General features: G+C 43.1%; 1 protein-coding gene across 5 annotated transcripts in view; it reads left to right on the top strand.

Moving 5' to 3' along the window:
- LOC112251310 (exocyst complex component 2) overlaps positions 1–23379 on the top strand; it is a 93052-nt gene that overhangs the window by 25301 nt on the left and 44372 nt on the right. For all 5 annotated transcript variants that reach the window (XM_024422230.2, XM_024422231.2, XM_024422232.2 and 2 more), the window contains 7 exons: positions 2708–2821; positions 3698–3822; positions 11825–11905; positions 13247–13392; positions 15557–15638; positions 16389–16491; positions 17934–18052. In XM_024422230.2, coding sequence (XP_024277998.1) covers positions 2708–2821; positions 3698–3822; positions 11825–11905; positions 13247–13392; positions 15557–15638; positions 16389–16491; positions 17934–18052 — 770 coding nt within the window. The remainder of the gene's footprint in view (positions 1–2707; positions 2822–3697; positions 3823–11824; positions 11906–13246; positions 13393–15556; positions 15639–16388; positions 16492–17933; positions 18053–23379) is intronic.

Here is a 23379-nt window from a genome sequence, read left to right on the forward strand (position 1 = left end):
CCTAGTTTTAAACCAACTGCTTTCTGGAAGCTGTGCGGCGCCATTTCCCCCCACTTGGGCCAGCCCCCTAGCAATTCGAGTTTCAGCCAATGAGCTTCAGCCCTTCGCCATTTTGGTGACTGTTCGCAAGACGTACACACAGTAGAGAGCGATCAATGACGTAACGTAGTAAGCCATTTTTGTGGATCGCTTTTGGCTCATGGATGCTACTTTCAGAGCTGCTGGCTAAAAAGTATGCAAAAAGATGGGAGAATATCTAGTAAAGACACTGGTCCATTAAAATGGACACACACACTGCACAGTACACACACACACACACACACACACACACACACACACACACACACACATCACATGAATGAATGTAGCCAATGCTGTTTATTGAAGAGACAGTGGGTAGCTGTCCGACCAGACACAGCTGACCAGGAGAAGTGGAGTGGACGGAGTCGGACAACCTTTTAGTGAATCGTTTAGTAATTCAATAAGTTTCAACCCATGATTATAATTACGAGGTCTTGAACCAGTTTGAACAAGTTTGTCTGGTGGTGATGTCACTGGCTGGTTATTATTGCCGAGAGGTCAGACAGGAAGTCATCTTGTCGGTCTGCAAAACACTTCCTGGGGATGTCATCATCAACCTGTTCCTTTTTATTTTGGTCCACACGCTACAGAGTAACAAACCTCGTCCGAGCCGCAATGCTCCAGTAATTATGTCCCAACTGTAACTGCTTGTTTTGAGTTCGCCGACTGAACTGCATGAATAGTAAGAGCAAAGTTTCTCTCAGCGTATACGTATGTTCTTCCTGTCTGTAGAGCAAAGCAGCAGATCCGTAACATGTGAGAGCAGGCTTTGATAACGTGCCAGGTATGGAGATGAGGGAATAACTTAACGGACTGAGAAAGTTGTTTCTCTCTCTTTTGCTTCCTGACTCTCTCTCTGTCTCTGTCTCTTTCGAGATACATGTGTAAATTGAATATGCCACTTTGCAGAAGCTTTGTAAAGTGACCTACAGTGCATCCGTTTTTAGTATGTTCACTTGATCTTTGCGCAAATTCAATCTGTAAACTTTGTTGTTCACGCCACACTCTTACCAACTGAGCAACAAAGTTACAAGGTCGTTAAGAAGAGCATGGGTACTTTGAATGGAAAGTGTGGTGAGAGTTCTATGGTGATCAAACCCCCTCTCTCTCCCACTTCTTTCCCATGACAACCCATCGTTACATCTTTTCTGAGATAATTCTGCTCTATGATGTTTGTGTGTGTGCATGCATGCGTGTGTGTGTAATCACTCCCTGAGGGCTCAGTGTGCTCCAGTACATTACAGTGGAGGCTGGATGGGGGGGGTTAGGGTTTAGTTAGTGTAGCCCACGGGTCATTACCACAGATCAAACCTTCCTAATGAGCTCTGGGTCCTCAAGGGGCACCCAGGCGTCACACACTGCTCTTCCCACGCCCGGGCCTCTCTCCTTGGGCACAGCCTGGCCTCACACTGACCCCTGCTGGATGACTTTATACAAACACCCCAACTCACCTTTCACCTCATTACATTATAAGAAGGACATTCTTGTTATTTTGTACAATGTCATGGATATGTTATTTCTTATTTGTGAAACTATGTACAGTTGTAAGCATTACCTATTATGTGTTGTTTGTGTAGATTGTGTTCAATTTTCAACTTCATTGTCAAAGAGAGAAATGGGCTAAGCAGCATAATCTATAATACTGTGTTTGCTTTTAACGAAATGTGCCTGAATACATTATCCGTATGGGTGATCAAGAGAAATCCAACCCACAATCACTCTACCAACTGACCCAAACAGGACCACAGCATGACCATACAGGACCACAGCATGACCATACAGGACCACAGCATGACCATACAGGACCACAGCATGACCATACAGGACCACAGCATGACCGTACAGGACCACAGCATGACCATACAGGACCACAGCATGACCATACAGGACCACAGCATGACCGTACAGGACCACAGCATGACCGTACAGGACCACAGCATGACCATACAGGACCACAGCATGACCATACAGTACCACAGCATGACCATACAGGACCACAGCATGACCATACAGGACCACAGCATGACCATACAGGACCACAGCATGATCGTACAGGACCACAGCATGATCGTACAGGACCACAGCATGACCGTACAGGACCACAACATGACCGTACAGGACCACAACATGACCGTACAGTACCACAGCATGACCGTACAGGACCACAGCATGACCGTACAGGACCACAGCATGACCGTACAGGACCACAGCATGACCGTACAGGACCACAGGACCACAGCATGACCGTACAGGACCACAGCATGACCGTACAGGACCACAGCATGACTGTACAGGACCACAGCATGGACCACAGCATGACTGTACAGGACCACAGCATGACTGTACAGGACCACAGCATGACTGTACAGGACCACAGCATGACCGTACAGGACCACAGCATGACCGTACAGGACCACAGCATGACCGTACAGGACCACAGCATGACCGTACAGGACCACAGCAGGACCACAGCATGACCGTACAGGACCACAGCATGACCGTACAGGACCACAGCATGACCGTACAGGACCACAGCATGACCGTACAGGACCACAGCATGACCGTACATAGAAGATATAAAACATACATTTCACAGGGTTTCTTAGTAATCCGTTTTCTCCCCCAGGGGTAAGGTCCCTCTGAAAGATCTGGAGGCCATGTTCCCAGGGGTGAGTGGAGATTTCACCAGCGAGAACTTCTCAGCCACCTGGTACCTAATCGAGAACCACTCTGTCACCAGGTAGGTCAGGCCGACCTACCTATCTATTTTCTACGACCTCTGGGTCAGACACACAGCCAATCACAAGTATATTTCTCCTGTACCAGCCAGCGCACCATCCCAACTAATATGTTGATAAACGTCAGCCCTCTAGCCAAGAGATCAGTCAGAAACACTGTTGGAAGTAATGCAGTGACTTGGCACAAAACTTTTGAATGTTGTCTTTATCATCCAATCACAATTTATTTCAAATGCATTTAACAAAAGCCTCAATACAGTTTACAAAAAAAAACATTTTAATTTTTACGTGGTTCTCAGTCCATCCAATCAATCCACTGACCCAGAAACAGAGCTAGCCTGTAAATAAATACAATCTAGCTCCAATCCCTGTTGATCCCTGACCCCTGACTTGGCACAAGAAAACTTTGGACATGTGGAGGAATTGTCCTTTCTCTTGTTGACTTCTGACCCCTGGTCTCTGTCATACTAGGACAGTGTTTGTCAGCATGTCTGTCAGGTTATTATTAGTCTCTCCTGGTTTCCTCCCTGTCATCCATCATGGTTCCCCTCCATCTAACCCCCCAGTCTAGCGGATGGATCCTGTCTGCTCCTGGCCAGCAACTGCAGGGCTGCAGACTCCACTGGGTTGGGCTGTTTTGGGTTGACAGGGCCTGTGTTTCTTCCTCCAGAGGAAACTTACATTCACTCCCAAAGTACACACACGCATGCTTGTGCGGACTCTCACTTGTGTGTGTTACACATAGAAAATCGTACGCACACACACACTCCTCTGATTGATGGGATGGTGTCACACATGGAAGTAAACAGAGTTTTTAACTTTCACATCCCACTTTTCTTTCTCATCTCGCTCCCACTTTCCCTCCCTCCCCCTCTCAGTTTTGACCAGTTGCGTATGGCAGCCAGTAACCTGAAAAAGCAGGCCACTAGGAAGAACGAGGGCAGTCTGGCCTACGTGAAGGGAGGCCTCAGCACTTTCTTTGAGGCACAGGACGCCCTCGCAGGTAAAGATACAGTACACGTTACACACAGACTATACACAGAGTATGTGTTTTTTACACTGTACATCAATACTACACAGAGAGTGTGTGGTGTATACATTGTATGTGTGTTATTACACAGGTAGATGATAACCGCATAAAGACAATGAATGTAAACATGTTTCAGGGTTGAAGGTACTTGGCTCTCATGATGCAAGTAAGAGTTTGTGAGGCTCTGGTCTATTGCAGTGTGTGTTTGACTAATATCCTTTACAGACATAGAACACTTCTACATTAACGTGTTGATAGCGACAGTAGATAACCTTTCAGACAATTTTTAAAAGTGCCGCATCAGGAGCATCTGTACCTTTTCTGACAGTAGAATTCTGCTCCAGCATATAATGACCGGTATTGTTTCCCTGACAATAAACCTTCCTGATTGATGTGCTGCTGTGTTTTTTTTAAATGGCGTTTTATTTTATGATAGTTTTCTTTCTACTAAATTTCTTGGTAAGTCACAGTATTTAATTAACTTTTTTTAGGAGAGAGTGGGCTGCTGGCAGGCAGGGCGCAGGCAGGCAGGGCGCAGGCAGCTCGAGATTATTTGATTGGCAGTTCTTGTCCCATAGTGATGGACGTCAATCCTGCTTCAGAGGAGGTATTCCATTATAGACAAGTAAAATGCCTGTTCAGTGGTGCTTCAAAACTATCTCCAGAGATGGTTTTGTGTCGTCTTTTGAAATAGTGTACCCTTAGCCGAGGCACTTTCAAGGCGGCACATTCCATCTGTCTGAAAAGAGTATAAGACCGGTATGGTTTGGGATATCATTAGTGTGGTGTTTTACAGTGGGAGTTAGTATAAGACCGGTATGGTTTGGGATATCATTAGTGTGGTGTTTTACAGTGGGAGTTAGTATAAGACAGGTATGGTTTGGGATATCATTAGTGTGGTGTTTTACAGTGGGAGTTAGTATAAGACAGGTATGGTTTGGGATATCATTAGGGTGGTGTTTTACAGTGGGAGTTTATAAGACAGGTATGGTTTGAGATATCATTAGTGTGGTGTTTTACAGTGGGAGTTACAAAGACAGGTATGGTTTGGGATATCATTAGGGTGGTGTTTTACAGTGGGAGTTAGTATAAGACAGGTATGGTTTGGGATATCATTAGTGTGGTGTTTTACAGTGGGAGTTAGTATAAGACAGGTATGGTTTGGGATATCATTAGTGTGGTGTTTTACAGTGGGAGTTAGAATAAGACAGGTATGGTTTGGGATATCATTAGTGTGGTGTTTTACAGTGGGAGTTAGAATAAGACAGGTATGGTTTGGGATATCATTAGTGTGGTGTTTTACAGTGGGAGTTAGAATATGACAGGTATGGTTTGGGATATCATTAGTGTGGTGTTTTACAGTGGGAGTTAGAATATGACAGGTATGGTTTGGGATATCATTAGGGTGGTGTTTTACAGTGGGAGTTAGTATAAGACAGGTATGGTTTGGGATATCATTAGGGTGGTGTTTTACAGTGGGAGTTAGTATAAGACAGGTATGGTTTGGGATATCATTAGTGTGGTGTTTTACAGTGGGAGTTAGAATATGACAGGTATGGTTTGGGATATCATTTAGTGTGGTGTTTTACAGTGGGAGTTAGTATAAGACAGGTATGGTTTGGGATATCATTAGTGTGGTGTTTTACAGTGGGAGTTAGAATAAGACAGGTATGGTTTGGGATATCATTAGTGTGGTGTTTTACAGTGGGAGTTAGAATAAGACAGGTATGGTTTGGGATATCATTAGTGTGGTGTTTTACAGTGGGAGTTAGTATAAGACAGGTATGGTTTGGGATATCATTAGTGTGGTGTTTTACAGTGGGAGTTAGAATAAGACAGGTATGGTTTGGGATATCATTAGTGTGGTGTTTTACAGTGGGAGTTAGTATAAGACAGGTATGGTTTGGGATATCATTAGTGTGGTGTTTTACAGTGGGAGTTAGAATAAGACAGGTATGGTTTGAGATATCATTAGTGTGGTGTTTTACAGTGGGAGTTAGAATATGACAGGTATGGTTTGGGATATCATTAGTGTGGTGTTTTACAGTGGGAGTTAGAATAAGACAGGTATGGTTTGGGATATCATTAGTGTGGTGTTTTACAGTGGGAGTTAGTATAAGACAGGTATGGTTTGGGATATCATTAGGGTGGTGTTTTACAGTGGGAGTTAGAATAAGACAGGTATGGTTTGGGATATCATTAGTGTGGTGTTTTACAGTGGGAGTTAGAATAAGACAGGTATGGTTTGGGATATCATTAGGGTGGTGTTTTACAGTGGGAGTTAGAATAAGACAGGTATGGTTTGAGATATCATTAGGGTGGTGTTTTACAGTGGGAGTTAGAATAAGACAGGTATGGTTTGAGATATCATTAGTGTGGTGTTTTACAGTGGGAGTTACAATATGACAGGTATGGTTTGAGATATCATTAGGGTGGTGTTTTACAGTGGGAGTTAGAATAAGACAGGTATGGTTTGGGATATCATTAGGGTGGTGTTTTACAGTGGGAGTTAGAATAAGACAGGTATGGTTTGGGATATCATTAGGGTGGTGTTTTACAGTGGGAGTTACAATATGACAGGTATGGTTTGGGATATCATTAGTGTGGTGTATTACAGTGAGCATGTAATCTAAGGACTTCCTGACCATTCCTCAGAACTCTGATGGACGTGTGGAAGCTGGCCTCTAGGTTTGTGTGTATGTGGGTGTGTATTGCCTGGTGTGTTTTCTGAAAAGTGTGTGTGATTATGCGTGTGTTTGTGCCTGTGACCACGTCTCTGCATCTCTTGGGTTTTCCTGTTGTGTGTGTGTAAATCAAATCACATTTTATTTGTCACATGTGCCGAACACAGCAGGGAAATGCTTACTTATACAAGCCCTTAACCAACAATGCAGTTTTAAGAAAAATAAGTGTTAAAGTATTTGCTTAAATAAAATATTATAAATAGAAAATAGAAAAATATCAAATAATTAAAGTTAACAGTAAAATAACAGTAACGAGGCTATATGCAGGGGATACCGGTATAGAGTCAATGTGCTGGGGCACAGGATTTGGGCATGCACGTTCTCGCAGTGTGGTCTAGCAGTGGTTGATTAAAGAGGTGTGTGTGTGTGTGTGTGTGTGTGTGTGTGTGTGTGTGTGTGTGTGTGTGTGTGAGCAGAGCAGAGCAGAGCACCACTCCACCGCAGTGTACCACAACATCTTCATTTAAAACGGCATCAGCTCTCACATGTCAATCACAGTGCTGCCTGTAGCAGGGCCATCTAGTTCTGTACTGCTTTCCTATTAGAACCGTAGAGTGGAGTGTGCAGATTCATTACACAAATACACACACACCAACTAACATACACACTTACTGACACTTGCCACCCATACACACTGAGACATATGCACACGCATACACACACATGTATACCCAAACAGACGCACACACACTCCCATGGCCTTTCTGATTCACTCTCTGATAACTCTGAGGTAACATTTTGACTGCTGTCGCTCTGCCAGGTAGCTCAGTCAAATCAATTGTTCAACTTTATCAGTCATATTTTTGTCTGTTTACTCTAATTCCCCTCATAGCCACTCAGTTACTTCCCCTGACTATTTATATGTCTCAGTCATTATTATGATTGCTTTCCGTATGTAATGTTTGTGCCCGGGTGGAGCAGGGGGGTCCGAATCCGAGGCAATGTTTTCATTGTTAGCGTCTGAATCTAAATAAACGGAGCAGGGCAACACAATGCAGGCCAGAGCAATAGGGATGATAACGGCCCTAATATGACCGAGGGGAACAATACAGTCCCTTTCTCACGTTCACTCTGCTGAGCGTGCCCATTATGAGCCAAAATGGGAAGAGCAGGTGTCCTCAGTGACCCAGGAAATAATGCACCCTCAGATGGACTCATGGCCTGTGAACCAGGAAGCAATAGACCATAAGATGACAAGTCAATTGACCTGTGTCATTAGGCTGTACTTCACTGTAAAGGTTTGAGAGTATATTCTGCCTCCTTACAGCACGGCTGTCAAGCTCATTCCACGGAGGGCCGAGTGTCTGCAGGTTTTACATTTTTACTTTCAATTAAGACCTAGACAACCAGGTAAGGGGAGTTCCTTACTAATTAGTGACCTTAATTCCTCAATCAAGTATGAGGGTGGAGCGAAAACCCGCAGAACCTCGGCCCTCCGTGGAATGAGTGACATGTGCCTTACAGCACATAGTCCTGTGATTATGTCTGTTTTTAGGGAGATTATTCTGAGGCCCTTGTTTGTTTTGGTTATTGAGAATGTCTCAGTGCTAGTTCTGGTATGGATAGTAAGCTTGATGTATGGTTCAAGTTGCATACAATAGTCAGGTATGGTCAGGGTAAGCTTTAGTAATGTGCCAGCCATCTTGTTCTGAACCAGACGGCACTTGGCGGCTCCAGCAGTTGCTCACTGCCAGGTCCAGTTAGCACAGCTGTCCGCAAAACTGTGAATCCTTTCTTTGTCTGTCTCTCTCCATGTTTGGCAAGTCGTCTGAGTCATTCTAAATTAGCTCTACTTCAGGTGTTGCTGTACAAATTTAAAGGAAATTAATAATGAAGGGTCTGTGTGTCTGAGCGTGTGAGTGTGTGTGTCTGTGCTTCTGAGCGTGTGTCTGTGCTTCTGAGCGTGTGTCTGCGTCTGAGCGTGTGTCTGCGTCTGAGCGTGTGTCTGCGTCTGAGCGTGTGTCTGCGTCTGAGCGTGTGTCTGCGTCTGAGCGTGTGTCTGCGTCTGAGCGTGTGTCTGCGTCTGAGCGTGTGTCTGCGTCTGAGCGTGTGTCTGCGTCTGAGCGTGTGTCTGCGTCTGAGCGTGTGTGCTCTGTTCAGCATGTGTTACATTAAAAGTGGCACGGTACTAATAGCTGTTTAGCCTGTGGTGCTTCCAGCTCACTTAATCACCATTTAATGGCTTTTATTTTTAGTCTCCTCCTCAGTTTATTTTCTCTTCTGGCTGCATGTGAGAATTTTATTGATGGCTCTCGTAAAAGCCACTGGTGTTTTATTATTAAGAGAGAGCAGGGGAGTGGGGATCGCAGTGTGGAAATAAGGAAGGAATGTCTCTGCATGGACCAAATCTGGAAAATGAAATGAGTTCTGTTCAACCAAAAATGTTTTAAACAAGTGGTGTGTTTTGAGAATCCATGAGGTTCTTCTCTTTCTCCTCTTCTCTCTCCTGTTATCATCTCTCTCTACTTTCTCTCTTTTGTCTTGCCCTCTTCATTCCTTCCTCTCTTCTCATTTCATCTCCTCCAACAGAAATGTGTGTGTGTGTGCGCGTGCGCACTTGCCTCTGACGTCTCAGTAATAATGTCGGTGTGTGTTTCCCTGCTGGGTTTAAACACACAGTTTAGCACCAGGCACTAACTGGCTAACCCCACCCATCCTCATCCCACAGCACTATTTATGGCTAGTTTGGTTAGTGCAGTGGCTAGGCCAAATGCTAACATCAGTGCGTGTAGTGTTGTGGACAGTGATAAGCTCTCTCCATTTAGGGAATGGAAACTACAGCCAACTGTTGCTCCCTAAGCATGCTTACTACACCCTTCCTACACGGCTCCCCTTCTCTATTAGACTGAGACTTGTAGATACATAGTGACAGAGAAGAGGAGGGTACATCGAGGGGTTACTTGAGGTCAAAGGTCAGATGACCTCGATGTCTAGGGTCACCCACCCAGTGGACCAGCCTGGGTAAAACAGGAAGTGAAGGAATAGTTCTCTAAACTCTCTGTTTGACCCTGAGCAGACAGGCTGTTGAAAGGCATGAGGGGGTTCATAGTTCATAGTCATAGTTGGGGGCTGTTTGGTTAGGCTGATCCGCTGACAAACTGAACCATGTTTCACAGGGGTCTTCTGAGACCTGGCTGACTGACTAACTGGCTCACTGATTGACAGAGAGGCCGGGTTCCTTCTTTTTGCAGGGGGGCCTCAGAAGAATTATGAAATTTGATGTCTTTCATTGTTGTGTGAAAAGGAAGTGGCCCTGCGATACAGGAAACGGACCACCGCTACCGTGTTCCAAAATCCCATATTTCCCAGGGCCGTATTCCCGATGCTCTGAACCTCCGACTCCGGTGCATAGTCAGGAGACAAAACATCTCCAACTTCAGAACCCAGGGAGGCTGTATTTTTATTTTGGATCCATTCTTTTCAATGGGTTCCAGGAAGCTGAGTGGGGGCTGCCTGTGTCTCTTCCTCCACTCGTGTGTGTGTGTGTGTTATCTGGAGGCTGTTGGGGTGTTTAGGTTAGCCGTGACGTCATGACCGCGGCAGCGAGTATGTGTGACTGACAGAGAGGGGACACAGCTGGCAGGGGGCACGGGGGTCTCCGCAGAGACAAAAACCAGGACCCTGGGGGTGTGTGTTTGTACAATACACTAGACTTCCCTCTACTCTATACTTTTCAGAGCAGATGACATTATTCTTCCAAAAAACCTCTGGTCTCCCTGTTTCTGTCTGTAGGCTAAGTAAGTCTATGGTTCCTGCCCTGGCTCTCTGAATGTCCTCTGGCCATTCTGCTTGCGTTGGTTCAGTGATGTCCGTGTCAATTTAGGCAGCCATGATATGATGGCATGTTTGATTAGTGAGGTTCAGGAATACCTCAGCCTCTCTGCCTCAAGGCTCCCGTCTTTCAGAAAAGGACCCACATTTATTTACAGAACTCTCTCCCATTTCTCTTTTTCCTTCCTTCATTCCTTTTTCTCTCGCTTTGTTCTGTTTTAGCTGACAGTTGTTGTTTTCAGTGGAGCGAATGAGGGTGAGAGTGGTGAAAAGCAGAGAATAAGGAAAGGGGGATGACATCCCTTTTCTCTTTCCCTCGTGTCAGTGTTTCTCATCTCGTACACTAGCCTCCCTTCTTTCTTCTCTCCCCCTCCATCCTCTCCTCTCAACCTACTCTCTCCCCAACTCCTCTCCTCTATCTTTTCTCCCACCCTCCATCTTCTCCTCTTCTCTCTCCCCCTCTCCATCTCCCCCCTCGCCATCTTCTCTCTGCCCCTCTCCTCTCCCCCCTCAATAAACGCTCACTGCCCCTCTCAGCACCCAGCTGCCCCACTACAGTCATTTGAGCAGCTCTGATACTCATTCACTCTCTCACACACACATGAATTACTCCAGACCAATTCTCTCTTCTATCTCCTTTTCTTCTCCTCTTCTCACCTTTTATACTCTACCTTTCATCTACTTCTCCTTGCCTTACCACACCAGCACTATTTCCTACTCAGTGTTGATGTTGGACTGTGGACCCCCCCAGATCTTTATTCATTAGTGTTGTATAGTCAGCCTGACACAAGCAGCATCCCTCTCAGCAGTAGAAATAGTGCCTTTCAGTCAGCTCTCCTCACCCAAATATTATTCCTCCAACTGATAAAACATTTGTATTTACATTTCCTCTGGGAGTCTCTTGGTCTTTGGGTGCACAGTATCTACAGTCTGTTCAAAATGGATCAGTCTTCTTTCACCTAGATTATTTTCCAGTCATGTTACAAAGGCCCCCAATGGAACATCAAATGCTGATCTGGAGTGGATGTTGATTGGGGGTACCAATTCAGTCAGGTTAGGTCAAGTGGATCAGTTACAGTAGCTGTGGTCAGGTCAGTGGTTGGCGTGGGAACGGTTGAGAGGGGCGTGGTCAGAGTCCGACAGAAGCCACTGGGGCAGAGAGGCTGTTTATTGTTTTAACTTCAGTTCCTCAAATTGGAATCTCATAATTATGCATGTTAGATTGAGCAGGAGAGGCACTCTGTGATTACAGAACACACAGAGACCTTAAAATAACTTGAATATCTCTTATCTTTCTCAATGTGTCTCTATATCTGAGTCTGTGCTGCTTTAATTCAGTGATTTGATACTGAATTCAGAGTTCAGATTTTTTTTCTTGTCTCCTTTGATTGAACAGAATAATTGTAGCATCCATGACAGCTAGTCACGGTGTTGAATAAAACGTTATTGTTATTTTACAGCGATCCACCAGAGGTTGGAGTCTGATGGGACAGAGAAGGTGGAGGGCTCCATGACACAGCGCCTGGAGAACGTGCTCAACAGTAAGCCTTCCATCTTTCTATCCATCCATACATCTACAATATGCATCCGTCCACCCATCTGTTCATTCATCCATCATCCATCCATCTATTCACTCTCTGTTAATATCTCTACCTCTCAGTTGGAACAAACACCAATTCATAGATCAAGTCAAATCAGTAGTATGTATTGTAATCTGAAGGTAGACATCATCCCAGCTGACATTGTTTAGACTACCTTCTATCTCTATAGGAAGTCCAATTAGCAGGAAGTTTCTTCAGAAAACACCACCTACTTACCTATCAATCTGTTTGAGGATAGATAGAGTGCGATTTCGCCTCCTCGCCACCCACCAATTATCTCACACACACCACGTTGTGTGTGTTCGTTTTTCCCTGTCTGTAGAGCATCTCTTCCAGCTAGATCCTCTGTCCCTGTCTCCCATCTCATACATGATAATGTGACTCCTATAATGGAGCATCAATAAAAATGTCCTCAGGGTTGAAGGTAAATAAACCTCCCTCCCGGACGCTGCTTTCATCCCCACAGCCCCAGACAGACACACATGTGGGCCCACAGCCCCAGACAGACACACATGTGGGCCCACAGCCCCAGACAGACACACATGTGGGCCCACAGCCCCAGACAGACGTACATGTGGGCCTACAGCCCCAGACAGACGTACATGTGGGCCCACAGCCCCAGACAGACATACATGTGGGCCCACAGCCGAAAGATCAGCAACCGCACACCTCCATAACTCCCTACATGTGGGCCTTCAGCCCGAGAGTAACTGAGCCACCCCTCCCCCACCCTCCAGTCACCACACACACCAGTGGGTCTACACAATCACAAACATCCCCCCGAAATATCAAAACAGCATGACAACTCGTCAGTCAGAGCCCAGAGTGGGGAGTGAAAAATGTGAAATATTTCTCTGTTCGCTGTTTCAATGTTTTTCCTTTTGAGATTTGGTGTGGTGGGGGCGAGAGGGCTAACCCCTTTTTCTGATTAAAATAATTTTAGCGAGTCCTTGTTTTTTCTTTTTTTTGCCGGCACATCCGAGGCCACCCACAAAGCCGGAGAGTAGTGTGTGAATGGCCCTGGGAGGGAGAGAGAAGGAAAGACTGAGAGATAGCTGTCATGCTCTCCTCACTGACTCTCTCTCTGTAACTCTGCCTAGTTCAGGTAGCTTCCTGACACACAGCTTCCTGGCACACAGCTTCCTGGCACACAGGCCACAGAGGGAAATCAGATTCTCGCCTGAAAGTTAATATGTATTAGTAGAAAAAAAAGATCAATATTTTTTTTGATACTCGCCCTTTCTCTCTCTTTCCTTCCTTCTCTCTACCCCCCCATCTCAGGAGCCAGTGATACAGCAGACACTCTGTTCCAGGAGGTTTTGGGGAGGAAGGATAAAGCTGACTCAACACGTAACGCCCTCAACGTTCTGCAGCGCTTCAAGTTCCTCTTTAACCTGCCGCTCAACATTGAACGAAACACACACAAGGTATACAGAACAGACACACACACACACACCTGCCCCTCAACAAAGAGCGCAACATACACAAGGTGCCCATCATACACACACAGATACACAGATACACATACGGACGCACACACACACACATCTATACACTAACACACACACATATCTATACACACACACCACACACACACATATCTATACACAACACACACACCACACACCCATATCTATACACTAACACACACACCACACACACATATCTATACACTAACACACGCACACACACACACACACACACACACACACACCTGCCCCTCAACAGCGCAACATACACAAGGTGCCCATCATACACACACAGATACACAGATACACATACGGACACACACACACACATCTATACATAACACACACACATCTATACACTAACACACACACATATCTATACACACACACACACACACACACACACACACACCACACACACATATCTATACACTAACACACACACCACACACACATATCTATACACTAACACACACACACACATCTATACACTAACACACACACACACACACACACACACGTTTCTATGTACACACACAGCATACACACCTCTCTCTATCTGTCGCTCATCATTAAGCACAGTATCCAGAAGGTGGTGCTACAGAGGCCTGAATGTGTGTAGGGCGTATTCAGTTTACAATGCTAGAGTCTCATCTTGACATGTTCTTGTCCACTGTAGCTTTTTCTCTGTGTTACAAAATTCAACAAATGTGATATTGTTACAGTGAGAGTTTAATGTTGTTGTGTTTTCTACATGTTATAATCATAAAGTATTATGTTGTTGTGTTCTCTCTACATGTTATAATCATAAAGTATTATGTTGTTGTGTTCTCTCTACATGTTATAATCATAAAGTATTATGTTGTTCTCTACATGTTATAATCATAAAGTATTATGTTGTTGTGTTCTCTCTACATGTTATAATCATAAAGTATTATGTTGTTGTGTTCTCTACATGTTATAATCATAAAGTATTATGTTGTTGTGTTCTCTCTACATGTTATAATCATAAAGTATTATGTTGTTGTGTTCTCTACATGTTATAATCATAAAGTATTATGTTGTTGTGTTCTCTCCATGTTATAATCATAAAGTATTATGTTGTTGTGTTCTCTCCATGTTATAATCATAAAGTATTATGTTGTTGTGTTCTCTCTACATGTTATAAACATAAAGTATTATGTTGTTCTCTACATGTTATAATCATAAAGTATTATGTTGTTGTGTTCTCTACATGTTATAATCAAAGTATTATGTTGTTGTGTTCTCTACATGTTATAATCATAAAGTATTATTATGTTATAATCATAAAGTATTATTGTGTTCTCTACATGTTATAATCAAAGTATTATGTTGTTGTGTTCTCTCTACATGTTATAATCATAAAGTATTATGTTGTTCTCTACATGTTATAATCATAAAGTATTATGTTGTTGTGTTCTCTCTACATGTTATAATCATAAAGTATTATGTTGTTGTGTTCTCTACATGTTATAATCATAAAGTATTATGTTGTTGTGTTCTCTACATGTTATAATCATAAAGTATTATGTTGTTATGTTCTCTCTACATGTTATAATCATAAAGTATTATGTTGTTCTCTACATGTTATAATCATAAAGTATTATGTTGTTCTCTACATGTTATAATCATAAAGTATTATGTTGTTGTGTTCTCTACATGTTATAATCATAAAGTATTATGTTGTTGTGTTCTCTCCATGTTATAATCATAAAGTATTATGTTGTTGTGTTCTCTCTACATGTTATAAACATAAAGTATTATGTTGTTCTCTACATGTTATAATCATAAAGTATTATGTTGTTGTGTTCTCTACATGTTATAATCATAAAGTATTATGTTGTTGTGTTCTCTACATGTTATAATCAAAGTATTATGTTGTTGTGTTCTCTACATGTTATAATCATAAAGTATTATGTTGTTGTGTTCTCTACATGTTATAATCATAAAGTATTATGTTGTTGTGTTCTCTCTACATGTTATAATCATAAGGTATTATGTTGTTGTGTTCTCTACATGTTATAATCATAAAGTATTATGTTGTTGTGTTCTCTCTACATGTTATAATCATAAAGTATTATGTTGTTGTATTTTCTCTCAGGGAGATTATGATGTGGTGATCAACGACTATGAGAAAGCCAAGTCTCTGTTTGGGAACACTGAGGTCCCCGTCTTTAAAAAAGGTAGGATAAATTGAAGAGATCGGTGAAGATTTTAATTTGATTTAATTAGTAAAAAATTATTTCACCTTTATTTAACCAGGGAGGCTAGTTGAGAACATGTTCTCATTTGCAACTGCGACCTGGCCAAGATAAAGTGAAGCAGTTCGACACAAACAACAACACAGAGTTACACATGGAATAAACAAACATACAGTCAATAATACAGTAGAAAAGGTCTATATACAGTGTGTGCAAATGAGGTAGGGTAAGGGAGGTAAAGGCAATAAATAGGCCATAGTGGCAAAGTAGTTTCAATATAGCAATTAAACACTGGAATGGTAGATGTGCAGAAGATGAACGTGCAAGTAGGGATACTGGTGTGCAAAGGAGCAAGATAATTAAATAAATATAGTATGGAGAGGAGGTAGTTGGATGGGCTATTTACAGGAGCAGTGATCTATGATCTGTGCTTAAAGTTGGTGAGGGAGATATGAGTCTCCAGCTTCAGTGATTTTTGCAGTTTGTTCCAGTCATTGGCAGCAGAGAACTATAAGGAAAGGCGGCCAAAGGATGAATTGGCTTTGGGGGTGACCAGTGAGATATACCTGCTGGAGCGCGTGCTATGGGTGGGTGCTGCTATGGTGACCAGTGAGCTGAGATAAGGCGGGGCTTTACCTAGCAGAGACTTGTAGATGACCTGGAGCCAGTGGGTCATATACTGTACTGCAACCGAGTAAGTGTGATCCTTTCCTCCTGTGTGTCTGTCTATAGTGTATGCCGAGGTGGAGACTAGGATCGGGGCTCTGAGGAGTCTGCTACTGGACAAACTACTGGAGACGCCGTCTACCTTGCATGACCAGAAGAGATACATCAGGTGTCAGTAAACTTCATGTATATGTACTGTAGCCAGGAAGACGGTGTGTTACATTCTCCCCGTTCTCACTGCCCTCTCTCACTTTCTATATGCTTATCTCTTGTTGTATACCTGCCTACAAAGCCTTGCTTGCTCTTTCGCTTTCTCTCTTCCTTCCCTGTCTCTCCTTAAATACCATCTGTCTGTCGCTCTTTCTCTCCTTATTACTCTATTTCCCTCTCCCTTGCTCTCCTTTTTCCTCTTTTCCCCTCTCCTTTTTCCTCTTTTCCCCTCTCCTTTTTCCTCTTCCCCTCTCCTTTTTCCTCTTTTCTGCTCTCCATCTTTCTCTCTTCCCACTTCTCCTGCTCCCTCGTTCTCTTCTACTCCTCTCCCTCCATCCTCATAGTTGTGGTCTGTGATAGTTTATTATTACTCAGGACGACCCGTCAGAACCAGAGAGAGCAGCTCACGATCACAGCAGCCATCTTTCATCCTGCTACATTACATTAGAGCTAGCTGGCTTTAAACATCCACCATGCCAAACCTCCTGTTTACCTTACACCCATTAGGGGGAACCTAGGGGGTCTCTGGTGGGGGTTGTGGTGGAGTAAAGTCAGACATGGTTTCAAATAGTTTCATACAGTATTTGTTTCCCTTCAAATATTTTAGTTGCTCTTGATAGAAATTGCCTGATTTAAAAATGGAACCAACAGAATAGTCCCAAATGGGCAAACCGTGCCTATCTGGAAATCCAGGCTGACTTAATCGAATGCTAAAAACTATTTGAAAGGAAACGAATACTGTTTGAATCCAAATAGTTGGCTTGTTGTCTCTTGTAGGGGTTTGGGGGCTGGAGGTTCCATTGTAATGAGGAACAAATGATTCTGGTCTGGTCGGGTCTGCCTGTTATGTGATGGTGTCAGCCCACAATGAGAGAGTAGAGAGTATCTCACTCATTTGAGATTATCCCACACAGTACTGAGTGATGTACAGGGAATGTAGTGGGGAAGAGGACTGTGGGTAGGAGATGAGGGTTTTGGTGATGAGATGGGGACGAGGGTTTTGGTGATGAGTTGGGGAGGGGATGAGGGTTTTGGGGATGAGTTTGGGAGGGGATGAGGGTTTTGGGGATGAGTTTGGGAGGGGGTGAGGGTTTTGGGGATGAGTTTGGGAGGGTTTGGGGGATGAGTTGGGGCGGGAATGAAGGTTTTGGGGATGAGTTGGGGATGAGGATTTGAGGGATGAGTTGGGGAGGGGATGAGGGTTTGGGGATGTTTTGGAGATGAGGTTAAGGCAAAGGCTACAGGAGATGGAGGTTGCTGGGTTTAGACTTAAATCTGAAGACTGTCATGTTGAAGTGTTTGTTTTAAATCCATTTCTTACCTGAGTGTGTCAGCATTGACAACATTACTGTGAAGTGCTGTGCCCACATTCTAATTCTTACCTGTGTGTGTTCCTTCCAGGTATCTGTCTGACCTGCATGCACCAGGGGACCCTGCCTGGCAGTGTATCTACGCCCAGCACAAGTGGATCCTCGGACTGATGCAGAACTGCAAGGAGGAGTTTATCAATGACCAGAGAGGTGAGTTACAGACACACACACAGAGTCACACACACACGCAATATAGAAAGAAAAGCCCTTATTTCCCCATTTCAGTCAGACTGGTTAGGTTGACTAAGAGAATTCTTGCATTCTCTTTGCCATATCCCGACACACTCCCCCTTTCCTCTCTTGCTCTTTTTCTCCACGTCCCTCTCTCCCCTTTTCCATCTCTCGTTCTGACAGAGTCAGTGTGTTTATTTTTTCATGAGCGTATGAAAAAGATGAGAGGGGGACTCTTGGCGTTGGACTTGGGTTTCAGGGCCCGACACGCACCGCGTGCGGCCGCAGAGATGGATTGGAACAATTAACCCCAATTAAGCTGTTTCTCTGTTAAATCAGCCAGCAGGAAAATGTGGATGTGAAACCATCCTCTCAGGAAGAATAGTACAGCAACGCATGAACACACACACACACACACACACACACACACACACACACACACACACACACGCACACACACGCACACACACACTCAAACACACATGCTAACCTCTCACCATTACAATACAGAGAGGTTAGCATGTCTTGGGGGTATGATATTTTTGCATCTGTAACTTTCTCACTCATTATTCATGATTCATTCAGGACTACACTCTTAGAAAGGTGCAATCTAGGACCTAAATGGGTTCTTTGGCTGTCCCCATAGGATTACCCTTTGAAGAACCCTTTTGGGTTCCATGTAAAACCCTTTCCACAAAGGGTTCTACATGGAACCCAAAAGAGTTCTCCACAATACATTATTTACCATTCATTTCTATTGGGCATAAAATAATCGGAAACACAACCAAAACAAAAAGCAAATAAATCCAACAAGCTTGATGTAATCATTGCATGCTATGAATATGGGACCAAATACTACACTTTTGTTTACTTTAATACACATATAAGTTCATTTGTCCTAATACTTTTGGTCCCCTAAAATGGGGGAAACTATGAACATAAAGTGCTTTAATTTCTAAACGGTTTATCAGATATGGATGAAAATACCGTCAAATTAAAGCTGACAGTCTGCACTTTAACCTCATAGTCATTCTATCATTTCAAATACAAAGTGCTGTAGTACAGAGCCAAAACAACAACAAAATGTCACTGTCCCAATACTTTTGGAGCTCACTGTTTACACACAGTATGCTCATAGACAGACGCGCACACGTACTATGCTCATATTCACAAGCCCAGACACACACATACACAGAACACTGCGTGGGTGGTGACTGCCTTACGCAGTGGAGTCCGAGTATAAACAGGGCTAATGATAAGGGGAACAGTGGTTTCCGGGGCTCAGGGTGATGAATATGGGGGCTCTACCACTCCGCTTACACGGAGCTGCTTCTCTCATATCTGGGATGGAGTTAGTTACACATCACAACAGACATGGACACCTGTCAGTTAGCTGTTAGTCTACACAGAGTCAGGAAGTCAGATGTGTGAATTTAGTGAGGGCTCAGAGTATATAGGCCTACTGTATGTAAGTACATGGATGACACCAGTCACTCAGTTTCACTTAGGGAATTATTTAAAGAAAACATTGAATATCAAAAGCACACACAGACACACACTCTGCAGCAGCAGCTGACTCCTGGCCCTCTGTCTTGTCTTGTGAGCTCAGCCACTCTACATATACCTGGCAGCCATTTACACTTGTAGACCACATCCCCGCTTCCCTCACCCTCACCCCCGCCCTCCAACCCCAGCCCCCGAAACCAGTGCTTCCCAAAAACATCTCTCACCCCCACCCTCCAATCCCAGTCCCCGAAACCAGTGCTTCCCAAAAACAACCCCTCCCACCCGCGGCCAGTATCTCTCAAACCCTTCCTCCACCAGCTCCACTCTCACTTCTGACATCCATCATCACACACACACACCCTATTGGCAGAGTCACACCTGGCAGGGCAGGCATATTAACTCTGTGATTGATTGGTTGTGTCTACAGTAACTGATGTAATTTTCCTCTTTCATTCCTGGGGTAGCGGAATGCTCCGGAATGTTCCGGTCTAGAACGTGACGGTTCCGAAACCCATTCTAGGGTGTTATAATTACCTCAGAAAATGATCCTAAAACGTGAATTAGCTGTATTTTCCTTTGGTTGAAACTAATTAATCACATGTTGATGTGTGGTTAGTTGGTTTGTAAGCACAGCAGCGATCAGTGCAGCGCTAGCAGTCAAATCAAATTTTATTGGTCATATACACGTGTTTAGTAGATGTTATTGCGGGTGTAGTGAAATGCTTGTGTTTCTATCTCCGACAGTGCAGTAATATCACCATAGACCTCAGCTCTTTAATCTCAACCCTCAGCCACTCAGCCCATCCCACCTATCACCATAGACCTCAGCTCTTTAATCTCAACCCTCAGCCACTCACAGCCCATCCCACCTATCACCATAGACCTCAGCTCTTTAATCTCAACCCTCAGCCACTCTCAGCCCATCCCACCTATCACCATAGACCATCATCGTTTGGTTTCCTTGTGCCATATATTTTTCAATTTTGTGATGTTTTACGTACATTTTGAACCTTTCTAATCATATAGAATCCACAGATTGTGAGCCTTTCCAATGAGTATTATTATAGTATTTATTGACTGACTATGTCTTTCCAAATCGCTCAACACTGCTATTTGTAGAGTTCATTTTAAGTGAATGTTGTAATTTTTTAACCATTCCCGAACCTGTGACCAGAAACAAGCTACATAGGGGCAATACCAGAATAAATAGCAACAAAATCTACAGTGCTGAGATTGTTGTATGACCAAATACTTATTTTCCACCATAATTTGCAAATAAATTCATTAAAATCCTACAATGTGATTTTCGGGATTTTTTTTTCTCATTTTGTCTGTCATAGTTGAAGTGTACCTATGATGAAAATTACAGGCCTCTCTCATCTTTTTAAGTGGGAGAACTTGCACAATTGGTGGCAGACTAAATACTTTTTTGCCCCAGTGTGTGTATATGGCAGTTCCCTACCTTCTCCCTTTTCCACTTGCCTCCTCCATTTTTGTGGTAATGCTACAATCAGTTGGTTATAAGTTTCTTTTGAGCAGACATTCTCATACATTTTCAATAGCTGCATATGTGAAAAGTTCACCGTTTATATTCATAATATTGTTAATAAATATAATAAAAATGTTCCATACGGATTTTTAAAAAATTAATCAGTATATTTGAGTTTAACCATAACATTTGTTGTAGTATTTGTTCTATCTTTTCTGGAGGGTAAAATTGTAACCAGATTTGTATGGCTTGTTCAAGAAAGAGCGATCATTTAAACAAAATGTAATTTTCAATTAGAGAGAAGTTGTAATCTGTATAAAGGCAAAAATGTAGTTTTTGAACAACAGATGAGCCTTTCTTAATAATGTACTGGAGAACCATTTGGGGTTTAGGTATAATTTATGTATGAGTGAGGCTTTTAGTGAGAGGTTTAAAGCTTTAATGTTTAGTCATTTTAGCCCCCCCAAACTCATATTCATTATATAAGTAGGCACACCCACACACACATACTGGACACCATGGGAAAGGGTTCACCCAACACCTGTATCAACAGCAACAGCTCTGATCCCTCTCTCTATAAAAAAAGATGGGAACATGGCCAGGAATGAGAGAGAGAGAGAGAACGCAGCTCCATATGTGCAGAATCTCTGTCTGTCTGTGTGCCCATTGCTTTGCGTCTTTGTGCGTGCGGGTTGTGTGCATGCTTAAATATGTACTTCCAAACATACAGTGCCTTCAGAAAGTATTCGCACCTCTAGACTTTTTCCAGATGTTGTTGTATTACAAATTGGGATTAAAATGGATTTGTCATCTTTTGTCAACGATCAACACAAAATACTCTGTAATGCCAAAGTGGAAGAAAATTCCAGAGCAGACTAGATGAAAAATCTGTTGATGTGCCCTTGAGCAAGGTACTTAACCTTAATTGCTCTGCATAAGAGTGTCTGCTAAATCAGTGTTGCGTTGGTTATGCGTTGGGTATTTGAATCAGGGTGTAGTACTAGGACGAAAACCAAAACGTGCACCCAGGGGGGCCCCTGGACCGAGTTTGGCAAATGCTGTGCTAAATGACTGAAGAGTAAAAGTGCAAGTTGGTTGTTCATCATTGCTAGACAGCCATTTTCAAGTCTTTCCATAGATTTAAGCCGATTTAAGTCAAACTCCCTAGTCCTTGCCGATGACAAGCGTACCCATACCATAATACAGCCACCACCATGCTTGAAAATATGAAGAGTGTGTTATGTTACTATTGTGGAGTAACTACAATGTTGTTTAATCCATCCTCAGTTATCTCCTATGACAGCCATTAAACTCTGTTACTGTTCTAAAGTTACCATTGGCCTCCTGGTGAAATCCCTGAGCGGTTTCCTTCCTCTCTGGCAACTGAGTCCACCTGTATCTTTTTAGTGACTGGGGAGTATTGATACACCATCCAAATTGTAATTAATAACTTCACCATGCTCTAAGGGATATTCAATGCCATCTACCAGTAGGTGTCCTTCTTTGCGAAACATTGGAAAACCACCCTTGTCTTTGAGGTTGAATTTGTACTTGAAATTCACTGCTCGACAGAGAGACCTTATAGCTAATTGTTTGTGTGGGGTACAGAGATGGGGTAATAATTTAAAACAGGTTAAACACTACTATTGCACACAGAGTCCATGCAACTTATTCTGTGACTTGTTAAGCACATTTTTACTCCTGAACTAATTTAGGCTTGCCATAACAAGTGTTGAATACTTATTGACTGATGACATTTTAGCTTTTCATTTTTTATTAATTCATTTCTAAAAACATTAATTCCACTTTGACGTTATGGGGTATTGTGTGTAGATCAGTGACACAAAATCTAAATGTAATCCATTTTCAATTTGGCTGTAACACAACAAAATGTGCAAAAGTACAGGGTGAATACTTTCTGAAGGCCCTGTATGTGTGTATAAATGTGTGTGTATGTAAGATTGTGTGCTTCTCTGGAGGGTACTTATGGTCTCTTTCCTGGTTTATCTGACTCACCTTGTAGTTTACTAACATTTGTAGATGGAAGGGTTTGGTTAGTGCTTGTGCACAGTCAGCCCGCAGCCCTTCAATCTGGGGGATTCACCAAGTTCACTGACCACAACAGAGCGAATGTGTCATATGTTTTGGAAATAAGTCAGCTCTTTTTCTTACTGCATTTACAGTAAGAATCTGTAGGCGTTCTAGTGGTGTTGTTTCTATCAGTACTTTACCCTGACTTTCATTTTGTCTACCCCCTTCACAGAACAGCGCAAACTGGCCCTAACCAGTATAGAAAGAGGAGTGGGAGGCC

Source organism: Oncorhynchus tshawytscha, linkage group LG05 (genome assembly GCF_018296145.1).
Source record: "Oncorhynchus tshawytscha isolate Ot180627B linkage group LG05, Otsh_v2.0, whole genome shotgun sequence".
In the NCBI taxonomy this organism is placed as follows: Eukaryota; Metazoa; Chordata; class Actinopteri; order Salmoniformes; family Salmonidae; genus Oncorhynchus; species Oncorhynchus tshawytscha.